This window comes from Micromesistius poutassou (assembly GCF_964030765.1).
Source record: "Micromesistius poutassou genome assembly, chromosome: 2".
NCBI classification, from domain to species: Eukaryota; Metazoa; Chordata; class Actinopteri; order Gadiformes; family Gadidae; genus Micromesistius; species Micromesistius poutassou.
In genome coordinates, this window is record NC_140272.1 from 14,266,050 (window position 1) to 14,286,259 (window position 20,210).

The following is a 20,210-nucleotide window of genomic DNA, read 5'->3' on the forward strand; positions in this document are numbered from 1 at the left end:
CAGTTTGTCAGTTCGCTTTGAGAGCAATGAACTCTGTGTGTGTACACAAAGGTACATCTTTAACCAAAAGGAGGGGAGGGGGGGGGATGTTGTATGATTATTTTGCCACTGCTGTCTGCCCGTGATCCGCTTGGCCTCACTGCTGTGCTCTAATAGGAAGACGAGCCTGTTGTGGTTTGGTTTTGGGAAATTAATTGAATTGTATCCCTCCGGCTCGCGTCTTCAAATGACATAAAGCTGCCAGGAGAGCACTTAAGACGCGGTGCCCAGATCCGTGAGCCGAGAGACTTTAGCCAAAGCAGATACAATCACGGCACTACGGCTGGATTCTTTAATATCGCCCTGCCACGGCTCCCGAGAGCAAGGCACTGTGCTCTCCCCATGCAATTGGGGGGGTGGGGGAAGACCAAATTGGATTAGGGGGCCACTGGCACTTTAATTTTCCAACAGTGTGCGAGGCGAATCAAAGAAAAGAGCCTCTGCATGGTCTCATCGTCTTGGAGAAGGGGAGGGTGGAGGGGTAACGCCGGGACTGAGTAAAAGGAACAAAATGAGAAACACATGCTGATTCTTATGGTGGGTTTTTGAACAGGTAGGGCACGCCACCCGCTACAAACACTTAATATGAACTTGGTAGCGCTGGTGAAAAAAGAAAAGAAAAAAACTGCACTTGCTGTTCTCAGTTTGGGAACCGTGCCACTAACAATGCGTGATAAAACCCCAAGTTGTGTGACAAAACAATCGTCACATCATTTTCATAAATCAGTTAATTATTCAATTATGCCCTTAATTGAATTCACACAATCCGAGGGATAGGGTTGTCTGCAGTGTGTTATCCTCCAGAATGAATGATCACCTTGGCTTCCACATTAGCAGAGTGGTGAATTTGGTTTTAATGAAGACAGGAGAACTCTGGCACAATAGCGCTCCCTCAGGTGGAGGCCACTGAGTGAAAACACACACATTTCCCCTTAACAAATCACCTTGACAACCGCAGCACAGGTCACACTCTGTAAACTCCAAACTTCTCTTGGCAAATCCAGCACTCACTAAAATATATTCCCTTTGGGCCCTCAGCAGATGTATTTAAAGTTTTCTTGAGGCTTATATAGTTGCAACACGAAACTATGACTATACTCCCTACGTTTCATCTTCTACACATTCCTACACATTCAACGATATTCCAGTACGATCCTTCACTGGTCAGTGTGGAGCAGCACATGCCTGTTGGCTTGTGTAGGTCTCACTCATATCATATCTCGCCATCTTTAAGTACCTTTTTCAACTGTAGGAGTTCCACTTCGAAAGTATAACTCTTCTGTGTCAACTTCACAGTCAGACCTCAGATGATGATGATGATGATGACGATGATGATGACAGTGACAATGACGATGACAATTATGATGTTGACGATGATGATCAACTGAAATTAAGGCATGTCTTACGCCAACAACAAGCTCTTGTTCTCAGGTAGAGGCCTAACCATTCCCACACCATTCAGAAACAACACAGGTATAATAAACCCTCTTTTGTCTGATGAGTTGCTTCAGTTCATTTTGTCTTAGCCATTCTATTGGCTGTCCTGCATGAAATGTATGTGAAGGAATATTGAATGTCCGATACAGTAGTGTGTCCAAAACAAATTTCCTTTGGGACAATCAGGTGATATCTTCTCCATCTAGCCCGGTGTGCGGTATTATTGCCAGTGTACTACACAGCGCATACGGGCAGCAGGCAAACTCAAAGGTTCTCACTGTCTCATTTTATATTACTGATTTCATTTTGAGAGGTGCGGCAGTACCCACCATCAATTCAATTCTCATATCTTAGCACCGGAAAATAAATATTAAATACCACCATACAAATGTAAATGCACTTGAGACTTGGCTATTATGAACACAATATCAACTAATTTCTCAAAACCATACCCCAAAAGAGAGTGAGAGAGTGAGAGTAAAATTATGCAATCTCTCCAAACAAACTGCAATGTTGGAGGGAAGCTATTCTATAATGTGACATCTATCATGGATGAGTCTACACGACATGCAGTCTATAAGTGCCCTGATCTCATCGCTAAACTGCCATATGTCTCCCTAACCGTATTTTGGACTATTGGATACACAGCAATCACACTTTAAATGCAAATTACTTAGTTTTACAAAGAAGTAATATATTAATAGCGTCTGCATTTAGAGATGAGCGAGAATAAATAAATAAAAAAGCAGTTTGTATTAGTGCCATCTTACCAGCGTCTGATCAAACCTCATCCTCCACTTACCATTACTCAACTATAGTTGTTCTGATTGATTAGATCGGATTAGATCTAAAATACAAGGCAATAAGCAATACCCTGCAGTCTCTACATGCATAGCGGCAATAACTGATTTAAAGAGAGAGAAGAAATGGGCATGGCTCCAAAGCAGAATAATGTTGTTGGAAACTACCATAAAAACACATTTGACCATGACATCGTAATAGTCTAGGTCTTTCCCTAGTTCAGACTTTGAATCCCAATGCCACCCATATATGGATTAAATATACACAGAGATAAGATATTTTTTCATTTTTTTTAGACCTACTGCTTTGGGTACAAATAGTGGGCCAGCTAAGAACCACTAACAGAACAATTTTAGGTCTATGCAAAATTAACGCCTCACTGATTCTGTTCAGTGGACTCACAACACACAACATTACAATTTTTACAAATCCATATGACATTTCATTTACTAATCATTCTGTTGCTATTATATTCACTGCAAAAAAATTAATTAAGCAATTTACTTGCAATTTTCTGCACTGTTGAGTAGAATTGCCACACACAAGACACATTTGGATGAAGCCATTGATTTTCTTGGTGGGAAATCTGCTGGCTGCAAGCATTTAACATACTTGGATGATAGTCTCGAGTTGAGCCATGCGTGGCTATGGTGACCAGGAGATTTAATAAGTGCTTGTTTTCCTGACTGAACGGTAAAGAAATCAAACAATCACATTTGTTTATATTCAAATAATACTATATAATAATACTAATACTATATTTTTGTATATCAACTGTTTAAAAAAGTAAATGATTATGGTGTCAAGTCTCGAAGCACTCATTCGTCAGGTGTTGCACTGTTTTTCGATCTCCTTTTGCTTTTTAAGTTCACATGCATTTGTTTTTCTACCCCTCATAGCACAACATATTTGAAGCCTTCCTGATGCAACTTGATATCTAAAGAAATAATATATTTGACAGACGGGATGAGTAAATACATTGTACAAACGAGGATATAAGTACAAAATGAGACTTTCGAGAACCGATACCAATAACTTTCAGCTCCTAAAGGATGATACCGATACCGATAACCGATAACACACACACATATATATATATATATATATATATATATATATATATATATATATGATCATGACCTAAGATCATGACATTAATACTATGAACAATCCCAAAAACCTTTGGGTTTTTATTCACACTTGATGCCCGATGTGCGGTGTCGCTCAGACATCAGTAGAATTAACAGGGGGTTTAGGGGGGCGGGCTTGACGTAGGGTCGAGGTTTGCAAGAGGCGGGATAAGGATGGCCCCTGTCACTCAGGTATGCTTTGGTCTGACCGCAGACAGCAAAGGAGGCAGAATGGGCAGAACTCATCGCGATCATCTTAAATATTACTGCAGCGATGCATCATATATTCCGTTGCATCCACAACATCTACATCGATTGATGAAAGATTGGAGCATGAGTTACAGACAAATAGAAGAAGTAATGAACGAGTCCGGTTGTGTCTGTGCAAACGAGACTGTAAAGTTACTGAAACTAAGAATAAAGTACCCAGCCTGTCAATAATCAGCGGCCGCTTCATTCTGACCATATTCCGACCTATAAGCAGACCCACTGCCGGTCAATCGGCCCTGGAGGGAATGTCTCACCGGTGCTCCTCGACTACAGTCTGGGAGCCGACAGCAGGAAAGGTGTAACATAAAAGGAAAGGTGTAACAAAGGTGTAACACAAACATTTTCTATATACGCGTGCAGTTGTGAACTCATGTATTGTAATTGATTGTATGATGTGTACTTTTAGGGTTACGATAAGACCTATCATTTAGGGTTATCATAGTTGGAGCGGGGCACTGAAATTATAAAGGCTATGTTATCGGGGCTATTCGTCATGATATCGGACTTATCGGAATGACGTAATAATTTCCGATAATTATCGTGCACCCCTAATTATTAAGACACATGTATTTACATTTACATTTAGGGCATTTAGCAGACGCTTTTATCCAAAGCGACTTACAATAAGTACATTTGTCATAAGAAGTGAAACAATATATCGCTGTCGGTACAGTAAAGATGTTCATAGAACCAAGTGCAAGTACTAACAATCGCTAGGCTAACCCCTTCCCCGTATACAGCAGTGTTAGCTAGTTACTGCAGATGCTACAAAATTAAGTTCTATGAATAAATACAACGTACATTAAGTGTGTACATTAAGTGCCAGGACGTACAACAGACAATAGTGGGCAGGGGGACTGGAAGGCTATGCAGAGTCTAGTGAACTCTGAACAGGTGATTTTTGAGTCCTTTGCAGAAGCTGTTGAGCGACTCTGCGATCGTGACATTGCATAGTCGAACTATGGCTTTAATCGGATTAAGCTGTGCATGTAAATGTACTGACTGATTTGTTATGTTTGTTACTCTCCCCGTTGAGAGTGTGACTGACCTATAGCACTAAAGCAAACACTGAAGAATAAGTGGGATGCATGGACGGCAGGTCAAATGGATCCAAAGGGACAAGAAACAGTGAAAAAAGGCAGGAGAGTGGCTATCATTGGGACAACATAGTAACTTCACAAACAACACTAATTACACGGGGATAAAGCCTTGCTCAGCACACAGCTTACCAGAGACAAGTTAATTGCTTTCTGCTTGTAGTCTCCACCCCAAGTCAGAACTCTCTATCTTCATTTCAAAGTCACTTTGGTTGAAGTGAAGTGAAGCTGCTTAGGCCCGACATGTTTCATTGTAGACTTACTTGTTAAATTTTTTTTGTTCGTTTGACTTTCAAACTTTCGGTACATCTCCTTATAAGCACCACCTGCTGGACCGGGGCTGATAAAAACAATTAAAATACTCTTTGTTAGTAGCTTTTAGTACAAGAAAGTATAGTGCCTGGTCGCAAAGAAAACGTTTGAAGGCATAGCGCACTGCACTGCCTTTTTGTTGAAGCCAAGAAAAAAGCTGAATAGCATGATGTGTCTTTTTACTGTTGCATCGCAATCACAGTATATCACACCTTCTGCAAGAAGTTGGGCTTTTTTTTGGTTCTGCAGTTGAATTTTTTCCAATTCGGGGCGCACAGGGCACTTGGCCAAAAACGTGAGAGGCCCAAGGCAGAATAAAAAGCGAAGCACTCAGCAACACAGAAGCAGTGAGCAAAACGCTTGGTCCCTATTGATAACAATTACAAAAAAAACAACCCCAGCTGCTAAAAGCGTTCCGTTATAAGGGCCTAAATGAAAGACTCCACCGAGAATACCTCTGAAAAAAGAAAAAAAGTATAGCAAGGTGTACATGCCTGAATGCATAGAACATATACATACATGTACACACACATAAATACATTAAGTAAAGAAGTCTATGCGATCCCTCTTTTTTTAATGTATAAACTTTATATTGGTATAACTTAACATTCATATGTGACACACAGACACACTCCTGCCAGTGCCTCTGTTCTCAAAGCCCTGTGTGGATCAATACGCTAAAAATACACCAGCCACGGGGGCAAGTCAACCATGCCGAATATGTATAGAAACTGTACATAATATTACAGAAACTATATGACAGAAAAAGAGCCACGACAACCAAAGACGTTTTGGCTCGGACATCATTGTTCACAAAACCTGAATAATCACAGCCAAGGTGAGGATAAATTAATTTAATTAACCCATGTCTGGGGGGGATGTTTGTAAATGGCACATAGCTTGTCCTCAGCTGGGTAAAGATCCACTTTAATCTACTTAGATCCACTCTGCTGCTCATCTACTATTGAAGTGGTCACATTGGGATACACCATGACGAAATGTTAACAAAGTGGAGAATCACTTTGGCTATTTATGAAATGACCATTCCCTAAAGGGACCATTAGTTCATGACTCAATTGTTGCATGTTAAAGCAAAAGGTTGAACAAACATAGATCCTCCATACCTACACACAAACACACACGCACGCACACACACGCCCCATGGTTCTGTAATCCCTACTTTAGTGTGATCTTACATTGAACTCCATGGGGACTTGGATGCCAGCGACCCCATCTCAAGAACAACAGAAAACACCCAATGCAATATGTTTTGTTTTGTCATTTTGTGGGGTCTGCCGTTGACTAAAGCTCAGATGTTTCTCATTCATTCTCATTTTTTATGCAAATGTTATATAATAATGTTATAGTTCTTCTTACTTGAGATGTAGTGGTGGTAATTTACAGTCACTTATCTATTACTATATATATATCCCACTATGAAAGCGATATTCTGATTTACTTCAACTTTATTATCTGGAGTTGCTGGTAATGACCACATCATTACATTATTATTATCCTTTCAGTAAATTAACCCATTACACGAAAGTTATGAAGGTAGGCTTCTAAATTGTGTAATAAGGAAATAAAATAAATGCCTATTCCCCGATTGGTCATCATATGCACATTATTGATAATCATTTCCACAAATTGAAATCTTGTCTAATCATTGTATGAACGGTCTCCGACTGAAAACAGTGCTTTGGTTCATGATGTCAACATCGCCATTATCTTAGACACTGTGTCCTCCATCACACTACACATAGTGATCCAAAGCCTGCATGTGTTTCTCTAGACAACACTGGTTTCCTGGAGGGAAGAACAAAACACGACATGTGTCATTGGATAAGCCAGGTCCTGTTTATAGAATATAGAGTCTTGTTTCACAAAGTGCTTCAAACCTCCACACTATGTCATCCACAAACAGCCTGTAGTTGATTAAGTCATATAGTGCATATTCGCTCTCAGAGAGCAGTAAAAGGTTGTTTTGGGGCATCTTACAGAGAGAGTGAGTGAGAACGGTGTTAGATAGAGGGCAGCACTTTGTGTGACTACCTCAAAGTGATTTACATTGTTCAGTTGATCAGGAAAACAAGGTAGTGTTCGGGCATGGGCGTGCAGGTTGAAAGTCCAAATGACTTGAATTATTCTGTAAATTGTATGTTAAATCAACTGGTTACATTTTGTTTATAATAATCTATCATCGAAAAGGAATGTTTTTTTGACAGGCAGCCTTCTGGGATGTATTGCTATCGGGTCATTAGTGACATGGGAAGAGGTGTGATAGATGTGATGTGTTACATGCCTCAGGCTCTGACTTCTCTTTAGGGAAATACACTCAACACATTTAAACATACATACATACATACATACATACATACATACATACATACATACATACATACATACATACATACAAGGACGCACGCACACACAGGTACACAACCAAAAACACATACAGACACAGAGATGGACACACACCTGCCGTTGAGCAAGGCAAGCAGCTCCCCGGCGTGGTACAGGTCGTTGCGCGTCACGCGGCTGAAGCGGAAGGAGTTGAGGTTGCAGAAAGTGACGGCCGGGAAGACCATCATCTGCGCCGCCACCTCGTCCAGCTTGGTGACGTGGGGGTACTGGAAGTAGAACTGCACGCGGTCCACGCACACGAGCACCAGGAATCCCAGGGAGCCCAAGAAGAATAGAATCCAAAGGCTGCGCTTCACGCACATCCGCTCATAAGTGAACATGTGCGAGATCCCGTGCAGCGTGGACCTGCTGGCGAAAACTTCAATGGGGACCGGCTGCTTGTACTCCATTTCTTCCGGCTCCGTTTTGAGGTCCATGGCGGCGACGGAATGACTTTACTAGGGGGAACAGATGTGTGAAAATACTGAGCTGGTGGGTTTTAATGGGAAGGAGGTTACTGAGTAGAGAGTTCACGCCCTTCTACGCCTATATCCCAGCACCCTTATATCCCTGTTCCTCCTCACCCACAGTCTGTGGTGGTGGTGATGGACGTTGCGTCACGGGCACCCTGCAGCACCCCGTCACTCACCAGTGGCAATTTAGGAGCATTTTCCAAAAAGATTAACGGCGCTTTGGGTCTAGTTTGGCCCCACCAAAAAAACGGCCAGAGTAAATAAAGCGACAGCACGTCTGAACCTCGGGTAGGGTCACAGTCTTTCTGTGGGTTCCGACTTCCGAGCGCGCGAGGACGGAATCCAACGCGGTCCTCTCTGCTCCTCGCGCACTTCAGCGGATGCCAAGTTGATAATTCAACTCCGAAAGCGTTAGAGGTGGGAAACAAGGATCAATCGGGCGGTCTCAATTCTTCCTCCAAAACAATAAAAAAAAAAATAACGAGGATAAAACGGTACGGTCAGAATGATTCTCTCCTGTGCTACTAAAGTGCACCGCTTCTACTCTTCATGGTAGGGTACGGCCGTCTGGGAAGGCGAACGAAGCGAGTCCCGGTCCTTCTAATCATCAAAATAACGAAAAGTACGTGGATTGGACATGAAAGCGAGCAGCCGCATCAGAGAGGAGCAGAATGTGTCAGATTACGCGACTGCATGGTTGACTTCCTCCGAATCCATAGAGCCGCCACCAAACCATGCAGGGGAATACTCCGTGGGCTCGTTATCCGTGATTCCGTGTGTGATGGCACGATATCACGTTTAAATAAATAACAATAGTAATCCTCAAACGCTAAGCCTCGTGTGAAATAAATCCTGAAGAAAACCTCAGAAGGAGGCAGGCTGGTTATCCCAGATCAATTGAATTCGCCCAAACAGAAGAGAGCGACGATTGGACAGCACGTGTTTTACATTGGGTGACGCTGGGGTAGGTTTCTGCTACCTTGGAGCAATCAGACCAATTCGATTGTGAACACAGCTGATATTTTTCATAACACTTGTAGCAGCATATAGTGGTCAGACAGAGATATATGCGTTTTGAATCGTTGACGTGGGCTGTAGCATGAAAAAAAAGGCGCCTGCAGCCAAAGATTCGCTGCCACACTCAATAGCCAAGGGCGAGCTCCCAGCTCATGCACGCGCAAACGGACGCGCCACACCGCATGCATAATTACCCAGGCATTCAACAATTATTTTACACGCGCACACTCACATCCACACGTGGGCTGATGATGCATCGACATTAACACATAACCCATACCACACACACACACACACACACACACACACACACACTCTAACAACCACACTGAGAAGCAACATCAATTTCAGTGGCTTACACGTGCACAACAACATACACACACACACACACACACACACACACACACACACACACACACACACACACACATCACTGGCACATGCACTCACAAAACTGCCCCAAACTACCCCAAAATCAATTTTCTTCCCCTGACAAATTCCATGTTGTTGAATGAATGGAACATCCAGATACGCCAGTGTGAACGAGTGCCACTCGGAGATAGGTGGTGAAGGCAGACGTGCCACGTCTGTCATCGGAAACCTATTGCCAAGAGAGGGGTTGGGGGAGGGGAGTGGAGCTCACCCATGAAATTGGTCATAATGCGTCCATAATCGCCATTTGCCATAGTATTGACTTTCACCAGTGTGGGAGTCATCCATAAAGGAAACATATTTTATTGATCAGCAGTGCTGGAAACAGGAGAAAATCCAGTACGGGAAAGGGGAGGTTATGTGAATTCAGAGCTGGCGTCAGGACACGTGAAATTGATATTAGATATGACATTTTCATGTGGGGGGGGGGGGGGGGGGGAGGCCGGGTTTGGGTCTGTCCATATCTTTGGATCAACGTGTGTGATCAAAGAATGTGTGGACGCCATATTCTGTACCGCACGATCTCCTCAGATGCGCAGGGATAAGTCTATCCATGAGATCTATTCAGCTCAACATTTCTGAGCATATCCATATCTTTGGATTATCAAAGTGTATCCGCTATCTTTGTGTTGCTATGGTGTTTCTTTCCAAGCTGTGCTCAGGTCATCCAAGACCCACGGTGGACCATCTCTCTTTCTTATCATGTCGGTGCAGGGGGGGGGGGGGGGGTTGGGGGAGGGGGGGGGGTCATGGCTTAGAAGACGGATGTCAAATTCAGAGTCTGAATTTATACCAGCTGAGTACTTAAGTGCCAGATAACCACTGCATATATGTGACTTTATTTTAAACAAATGGACCAGAACCAGAACCATGTCTCTCGAGGTGCCATTCAGAAGCACTACCTGCCTCACCGTGATGTAATAATCCATTAGTATGAACAATGATCCATTAATGCTCTTTAGTAGTACTCAGTGGGCCTTACTGTCCACCTTTACTTTTGAGTGCAGTTCCATCTATTGGCCTTTTCGAGGAACCTTTATGTGGTAACTAGGCATGGGTAAAACGATTCTTTTCCGGGAATCAGTTCTTTCAGTTCCCTTCACTATCACAAATCGTTCGTTTGATTCGTTCGTTCAGTTCGTTCAGTTCGTCAAGTCATATGGTCTGTTATGTCATTTGGCAGGGCATCTCAGGTGTCTGGCCTCACCGCTTTGCTTTTAAATATGAGGTACATCCGCAAATGGAGCCTTTTAAAACACCAGAAGGTCTCAGACGGTGACAGTGCTCGGGAAAACAGCTAATTTCTGTAGCATTAGCCTACGCCACCGCTGTAGCATCACACGTGTGTGGTTTTACGAAGAATAGCCCAAGCTGCCTCAACCACCATGAGAACGTTTTAGACTCAATCAATATAAAGTCGAGGGGAGACGAAGCTCTGTTCGTTTGTATATTTTATTTATGTGACCATATTTTTGTTGTTGTTATGTTAAAAAAAAAAAGAATCAGTTCTCTTGTTTTGGGAATCAGTTCTCGTTGTTCACCTTCGGGATTTGTTCGTTCTGACCGAATCGTTCGCGAATCGCCCATGCCTAGTGGTAACTAAGTACAAATTGGAGGTTGTCAGAAAAATGGGACATATTGGCACAAAATGCACCATGCAACAATTTCTATTTGATTTAAGTGCAGCACTGTTCCAAGGAAGTACACCATTCAATAAACGTCACAGGTCCTTGTTCAAGCACACGGGCAAACTTTGAAGTGCCGAGATGTGTGTTTACAAACCGACCATTTAGTTGATTCCCCGTCATTTCCTTTCACTTTGTTTCTTCTTCTCCTCTACTCCACTACTCACCTTCCCTGGAAGGAGGAGTCCCTCTTTCAGCTTTCCTTACCAAGGTTGTTTCCTTGATATTAAGGTTTTCTTTTTTTCTTTGGGGGGGGAGGAAGTGTCCTTTGAAGCCCTTTTGAGGGCTTCTGATTAAGGGCTGAACAGATCAAATTGACATGAACTGACTTGACTTTCCTATCTTCTCCTTCAATTTCCCTTCCTTCCTATCCTTACCCCCCCCACCGTTCCTTCTGCTTTCCTGCCTCTGTATCGTTCACCGTGGGTGTGCATGCAAATTGGCATCTCTATCATCAGCAAAGGGTATTGGGAGTGCCAATCAGCTCTAATGAAACTGGCAGACAAGATGAATTCCCTGTAAGCTGCCTGGTGACAGGCCTCTTTATTCACAAGCACTCCGTCGGAGTAAGAAGACGGCGCTCTTGACCCTCAACTGAAGATCGGAGAGTTCCTCTCTGAGCACACACACACATACATGCTCGCGTGCGAAAAATGATCAGAAAATACCATTCGGAATAGCAGCAGCCGATCACGGTGGGTTATTACATCCAGCTGGCACAGCAGCACCAGTCAAGGTCCTTGCAGACAGACGGCTATGCGTGGTCATAATGGCATCTGCCACTTCCGTCCGGGTAGAATGGATAGAACAAGCAGAGGTTGGTCATTAGTGGTCAAGGACGTCTTTATCGTATCGACAGCTCTTAAAGAATCCATCAATGGGCCACTTCGATATGCAGGCTGGTAAAATATCCCTCAGAAACGCTTGTCGGAGTTATAGGTCGTATGCACCATGCGTCCTCTCCTCTCCCTGAGATAGAATGACACACAAATGTGTTTGTGCCTGTGTTTGTGTGTGTGTGTGTGTTTGTGTGTGTGTGTGTGTGTGTGTATGGGCATATTTATGTGCATGTGTGTGTGTGTGTGTGTGTGTGTGTGTGTGTGAGTTTGTGCTCACGTACATGTGTATGTGTGTCTGTGTGTGTTTGTTCTTGTTTTCGCTTGTTTTCGACCAATGGGGTATCTGCCCTTACGGCAGCGTTGATCATGCTCATATAAAGTGTCACAAGACTCAACGTGCAAGGCTAATGGTGAGCAGCAAGTTTACAACCTTTTACCTATCAATTTTTCATGTAAAGAACATACCCACATATAGGCTGCGATGGGGAAGTGTCAGTGGAGGTAAGCGACTCAATTCTGGAGCAATTGTTTAACAGTCAGCAAATTATATGCCTCAGTTCACCTGTAAAAGTTGACCTTTCAATGTGACGAAAGAAAGCATGAGGAACTCTTTTTTTTTTCTTCAATTTTTTGTTCCACTATTATTTGTTCTTTGTTAAGTGGTCAACATGTATGCAATCATATGAAAATAATAACTATTCTCATAATATTCTTTTTTTAAATCCACAATTGAAGATTTGAAGTTTGAACAATTGATTGTTAAAATACACACTAAGGGGACCTGCCTCCTCAAACTTATATTTTCGGCTCACCAGTGCCAACAACGTTGATTATGTGGGAACTTCAACTCAGTGTTTCCTTTAGAATTGAATTCATATGAGAAGTGGAAAAGAATATTAAGATTAGTTCTAATTGGAAAATGAATCCTAATGAGTTCTTTTCATTAAAAACGAATTAAATATTCATATGGTATTCGTGCCCTTCTCTCTATCTGTCAACCCCTGCCTCTCTCTGTCCCTCATCGTCTCTATATCTGTTCTCTCTACTTCTCTCTCTCTCTCTCTCTCTCTCTCTCTCTCTCTCTCTCTCTCTCTCTCTCTCTCTCTCTCTCGCGTGCTTCTGTCACTCTCGTGCTTCTGTGTAAATGTTGTGTTGTCGCTTTTTTATGACTTTGTGATGGATGTCAAAAAAGGAAAAAGTAAATGACTGCTGCATGTAGGAGATATGCATGCTATTGGGTGCCAAGGCTAAAAATAATGCCTTTGGTTTTCATTGAAGACATAATTGAAAATTAACTTACTCGCAATTGTTGGCAATGCTCACCGACCTAATGATTTTGAATGAGTTTAGTAAAGTCCAGTTTATTTTAAATATTTAGATCATGGAGGCTGGTAAGCTTACTGTGAATGAAAACTATTCAACAACACATTATTGTTGTTGTGTTACAATACATTAATATAGTTTTAATTAAGAAAACAACTGTTCATAGGCTGAAGCATACTTGTTTCCATTATATTTTTGGGAATCAGAAAGAGCTTATAAGAGAAATTAATACCATACCTGCAAGAACACTTAAAAAGGTTGTATATTAGATGTGTGTCAAATCCCAAGAGTTTCAATGCCAAGTTTGTTGTCTATTATGATGATATGTGTTGTGTCTAGCAAATGTGGCCAAACATAACATATTTCTTTTAACAAAATCAATTTTAAAACTCTTCACAAACCAAGGATGGTGAATTGTGATTTGTTTAAAACATAATATAAAATGCATTTAATACATCTGTAAATAATAAATACATTGTCATTGCCCATTCTGAACCGTTTCAAATATATTGTAGTACCGCTTAATCTGGTAATATAAAGTAATCTTATTTAGAAATGTCTGCAGTCAACATTTATTTCACACATTTAAACTGTACATTGCTCAGTAATACCCATCAAAATGTCTTAAACAAAACTACTATACAATTATTAAATAAAGCATTATCAGAATACCTTATGAAAAAGTCAGTGTAAAAAATCCTGATCATCATTTGCTTCGTGTCTGTATGCCTAATTAAAACAAGTCGCTACTCTCAAACAGTTTGAATATATCTGCATGTATCTGCATATATTCTGGGAAAGTCTGTTCTTAATTCCTCAACAACATCCTACTACTGGCGTAGTATGGCCCTGCAAATACCACACACAAAACAAAGACACACACACACACAGACACACACACACAAAGACACATACAAACACACACACACACACACACACACACACACACACACACACCACATTAATATACACACACACACACACACATACACCACATTAATATGCGCACACACACACACACACACACACACACACACACACACACACATACACACACACACACACACACACACACACACACACACACACACACACACACACACACACACACACCACACATGTACACAAACACACACACACACACACACACACACACACACACACACACACACACACACACACATAAACACACCGTAATCATCACCTCATGCTGTTTATTCTCTAAATCTGCATGTTACTATGAGCACAGTTCATTAATTCAAACTGATTGATAGCTAAATTGTGCTAATTGACAGTCTTTTAAGATGAGAAATTATGATAACACTTTTTAAATCCAAAATAACAAATCATATCCCCCATTATTATTCCTGTATTTCCTGTCAAACATTATACGTTGTTGTTCTATTTAAAGCCATGTATTTATTATACAGATAATAATGCTTCAACTTCTACTTCGACGACTTCTAATCTTGATTTCTACCTTCATTAAAAAAAAATGGAACCTCATATATGTACATTCTATTTATAGATTTCTTATTTTTCCTCTTGTATACATTTCTAAATATTTCTAAAAGTATCTCCTGGCGCGAGGCGGAGGTGAGCTGAACACTAGCCCTGTAGCTCCTCCACCCGGCAGCAGCTCAGTGAGCTCCTATACCCTCCAGACTGCCTCTGAGGACCAGGGCCCAGCAGCAGCTGAACCTAGCAGGCCAGCCAGCGCTAACCCCCGGGTCAGGGCAATGCTGGAGGAGAGGAGCTGGCGGAGGAAGCAACTGGAGCTTGGAGTAAAAGGGCAGCCGGGGGGGGACAGAGATGGATGAGGGTCGCTCCGGACAGGCTCAATGTGGTCTGCTGAGCTCCAGAGGATGGTTTCTCTTCAGACATACATGCAGGCAGACAAGCAAGCAGACATACAAGCAGGCAGACAAGCAGGCAGTAGGAAGCAACGTATTGAAGAGGGAAGCTGAAATGGAAGGAGCTGATAAGACAAAAGAGAGAGGAGATCTGGAACCGTTTTATTGAATAAGGGAGGGAAGGACGGGGGGAGTGAGGGAGGGAGGGAGGGAGGGAGAGAGGGAGGGAGGGAGGGAGGAATCTATTGTTTCATCTGTTGTATAATTTAAATTAAAGGTTACAAAATAGTTCAAGGGATCACCTCCGCCGCCGTGACCCTGGAAAAACTGCATGGAATCATTAGAGTCACAGGTTATCCAGGGCTGTATTAACACTTCACTGTGCCACTGGGCACCAACAATCAAGTGCCCCCCCACCATTAAAATAATCATATTGTGGACATCATCAAGTGCATTTGAATGATAATTATGATTAAATTTTCAACAATTTAGCCGTTGTTCTGAACTCAATACAGATGCATACTGTATTGGCCTAACAACTCAATGCTTCAACGGTCATCAAGTGCTTTTCAAATACAGAGAGCTTTTGATTCACCATTCACCATTTGATTCTTCTCCATTTGTACATTGTATACATTCCTTGAGTTGCACATGTGTTTTCAGTTTTGTAGAGAACACCACAGTCAAGGCTCCAGAGATGTGAAGGAAAACATTATGTGTTTAAAAATAGAAACATAGACCCCAAAGGCCCCAAAGCCTATGCTGCTTTGGGGCCGCATAGGGGATCCATGAACTTTTGCTCCTAGGGGCCGAATAAATAAAAAACATCTGACTTCCATCAACATTAGTGACTACTAATAAACATAGCTGACAGAGTCGTGATATAGACATAAGTCAAAGAGTTGTTAATAAAGGTCAAGGAGTTCTTCCAGTACATTCCACTTTGGTGTTTGGCAATTTTTTAATTTGCAATCATCACTTGTTACTACTCCCAAAATTAAAAATATATTTTCTAAAATAGTGTGTGTGAAACAACTGCACGGACATGAACTAGTCAATAAATGTAACATACTTTCATGTGTGTTATGGAAATGTGGAGGAATGGTCAAACAAGAGTTGATGACCGTCAGTTGGACTTAATGTGACCGCCTTCTATCAGAATACAAAAGCTGTTTTGGACAGAGATCCCCTTGTTCTTGGAATCAGGTTTCAAACTCTGTGTTCCTTCTCCCTTGAGTCAACAATTTCTGTTTGAGTTAAAATCTCTTACATAAACTATTATCTTTGCTGAACTTCAAATACAACCACAAGAAGTGCAAAATGATTAAAGAAAATGACAATGTACCCAAAATAAATGTTGCAATGGATTGGATTAATGGTAGAAGGACTTTTTAATAAGGTTGAACAGTTCATAATCACCTCTGCTCTGACATCATTCAGATGTTTGTTTTGTATCTAATGTTATCCTGGTGGCTCATTCAACATTCTATTGATAGCTTTTCCTGGCTATGAATCACAGACCCAATCAGGGCATCCCATTCATTTTTAGTTTAAGGACTTTAATTTCCGGTGTGTGTTTGTGAGACATCTTTATGGGAACCAAATCAACTGTTCATTAACAGGGAGGAAGCTGTATCGTGACCCAACATCTTTAATTAATACTGACTCACCACTCCGCACCACTCTGATCTCCCCATTAGATACACTCCCTGCAACAAGAACACTTCAGGGTTTGAGAGTGTGATTATGTGTGTGTGTGTGTGTGTGTGTGTGTGTGTGTGTGTGTGTGAGTGTGACTGGAGGTGTTTGTTTGTGTGTACATATGAACATGTTTGTGTGTGTGGGTTTGTGAAAGTGTGTGGTTTGTGTATGTGTGTGTGTATCATTGTGTGTGTCCACATAAACATGAGCAGGGGTGTGTGTGTGTGTGTGTGTGTGTGTTATCTGTGTGTGTTGGGATGTATGTCTGTTGGTGTATGTGTGTGTGTGTGTGTGTGTATGCGTTGGGGTGTGTGTGTGTGTGTGTGTGTGTGTGTGTTTTGGTGTGTGTGTGTGTGTGTGTGTGTGTATTTTATCTGTGTGTGTGTGTGTGTTTTGGTGTGTGTGTGTGTGTGTGTGTGTGTGTGTGTGTTTTGGTGTGTGTGTGTGTGTGTGTGTGTGTGTGTGTGTGTGTGTGTGTGTGTGTGTGTGTGTGTGCGTCTGTGTGCACTGCGGAGGGGACAGAAGACGCCCCAACAGTCAGAACTCCATGTGAAAGTACTGGAAGCCGGTCGCCGCACCCCAGGGCACAGGCTCAATTACCGGGCAGCGCGGGTATCTCTGTAATACAGCGATACGGTAATAATCTCACACCCAGACACTTTTAATGACTTGGAGTATAGTTACAGAGTTTAACAAAAGGCAGTGGCATCAGAGACCTCTTTATTGTCCAAGGCCCCATTGTTGTGTAGTGTGGAACGACGGGCTGGCACATTTAGAGTGGTGGCGGACCGGCCTGTGAAAGTCTCCTTCAATACACTTTCTCTTTACCGGGAGGGTTTAATCATAACCTAATTCTTCTGCAACACCAGCCTTCAATGTCAGAGAGTTGAGACAATAGTATCGAGAGGGGGAATGTAGCTTTGATCTTTCAGTTCACACGAGCGGTTCCACGTCTTACTTGTGGCTTGTGGAGATTATGTAGGAGATAGATATAGAGTGTATAGTCATGTTTATTAATTGTTATGTATAGACTATTCCGAGAGGGAGCGAGAGAGAGAGAGAGAGAGAGAGAGAGAGAGAGCGAAAAGCAGAGTTTAGAATAAACGGGTCACACACACTCACACACAAATACACTTGATGTAAACTGTCTCATTAGCAATTGGAGATAAGTTGCATCGTTCCACCAAATTGTTTGCTCAAATATGATGATAAATTGCTATAGTTTATCTCCATCTAGTGAAAGGGTGTAACAGTCTCTCCCTCCCTTCCTTTACTATAAATGCGTAATTTAAATAACACGAATGCTTTGGGGCAAGATAATAAAACCATTATCAATAGAAAATGTATAAGGTAAGTGGCACTTCCAAATCTTGTTCAGGACTCATGTTTTTACTTTACATTTTTGCAGTGGCTTCTCCAGTCCCCCAAAGCAACAGAAATCTAAATGCACATAAATAATCACATTTGCGAGATCAGCCGCAGGTACATATTTGTTGTTATCATGTGACTGGCAATGACCAGCTGAAGGTCAACCTTTGGCTATAAAAGAAGAGGAGGAGCATTTGTCACAGAGTTTTTTTGGACAGTAGACCAACTCAGGGCTCTGGTGTTGATGGACCTCAAAGCCGTGGGTAAGAATTTATTAGTGACTAATAACTATTTCCTACCTTTTTTTATATCTTCAGTCATGAAGTTATAGTTCAGTGAATAAGTGAGTCACTGTCACCCACTCGGTCTCTCAAACAAGCCTCTCGCAATGTAAAAGTACATTTTCTATCTTCTTTAGTTTTCTTTCCTTATTTCTTGTTTTAATTCTCTTTCTTTCTTTAACAGTCACATACATAACAAGATATAATATGTGCTCTTTTTCTCCTTCTTTCTTTTACAGATCACATCCACAACAAGATATTATACATGCTTTATCTAAGTGATTTATTATGATTTATTAAATGTCTATCTTGTATAGATTAGTTTGCATATTATGACATTATAAATAAAGACAAGATACAACTCTGCAAGTGCATCTAAAGTGAAAACAACATAAAATACAAGTGATTTGTTACTTCCCTTTGTGTGCATATATCATTTATTTCAACAACATCCACTCATCTCAATAGATGTCTCTCAACTAAAATGCATTTACTCTGAATAATACCAAACTTTTCTTTCTTTCTATTCTCCTACTCATGTCCAGTGGATTTTGTTTTGCCTCAAAGGAAATAAGTTATATTTAAATCAAGTAGTTGTATATAAACATTATATATATATAAACATTGTGGTTGTTGCGCTGCTAAATTATGGAATGAGTGTGAGACAGGTCACAGGTGCGTGTGTGAGTGGGCCAGCTGTCTGGGAGCTGAGCCTAAGTCTGAAGGTCTGCATGAGTTAGGAATGAATAACAGACACATTATATACTTTTCCCCACACACATCCCAACCCTCTTGAACCATGCTCCACTTTCTGGTGATAACCGTTTTCACACTATTTGGTTAGAAAGGAAAGCATACTCTATTTTATATAGAAAATACCTTCTCTTTATTTATTTTTGAATAAAAAAGATCACTCTCACTTGACATTATAAACGAGGAGGTTTAAGTCTTAGTATAAAACTTGAAACAATTATTAATATGTCAAAATGTATATGAATACTACAATAATATAATTCCTGCTTAGTGGCTGCTGAGTGGGAGCACCAGTATCTGGCGGAAAGTGTTGAAGGTCAGAGTTGTAAGCTGATTAAACAACACATATGTGTGTGGGATGCGTGTCAATGTGAAAAAAAAGAATAAATGTTACAACATATGAACACAAAGTTAAGTACAGTTTGTGTGTGTGTGTGTGTGTGTGTGTGTGTGTGTGTGTGTGTGTGTGTGGGGGGGGGGGGGGGGGGGCATGTGTGTGTGTCATGTGCGTAAACCATCATATTCCATGATTTCCTTTTTCATTCAGCCAAAAGACGAAAGATATACTACCAGAATGACACAAACCCTAAATGGGAGGTGGCCATCTTCCCAACCGGTCTCCCTCCGATACCAGTCTGGAGGTTCTCCCACCAACGTATGCTCGGGGACTCTGGTTTGGAGAGGACACTCACACACTCACACACTGTGTGGAGAGGTGTGTACTCAACAGCATTACATATAGTGGGGCTAAATGCTTTATGTTACACTACCCATCTGCATCTGTATGTTGCTATAGTTTGTGTTGATTTGATTGGAATGAAAAGCAGGGCTTTAAAGGGGCTGTACGAAAGATTTAAGAGCTATTGTTTGAGTGCAATTTGTTAGGAATGGCCTAGCCATCCTTCAGCGATTAGTGAGTGAAATGCTGAGTGAGAATATCTGTTTTGAGTCTACTGTTCCTGTGTCTGTATGAGCAAATCAAAATAATCTCCACCC

General features: G+C 41.5%; 1 protein-coding gene across 1 annotated transcript in view; it reads right to left on the reverse strand.

The window, feature by feature from the left end:
* The window catches only part of asic1b (acid-sensing (proton-gated) ion channel 1b), a gene marked incomplete at its 5' end in the record, with an annotated part of 159,771 nt that extends 151,135 nt beyond the window's left edge, over nt 1-8,636 (reverse strand). Inside the window, one exon of the mRNA XM_084464509.1 lies at nt 7,565-8,636. Within this exon, the coding sequence (XP_084320635.1) occupies nt 7,565-7,926 (362 nt within the window). The remainder of the gene's footprint in view (nt 1-7,564) is intronic.
* Nucleotides 8,637-20,210: the final 11,574 nt, after the last annotated feature.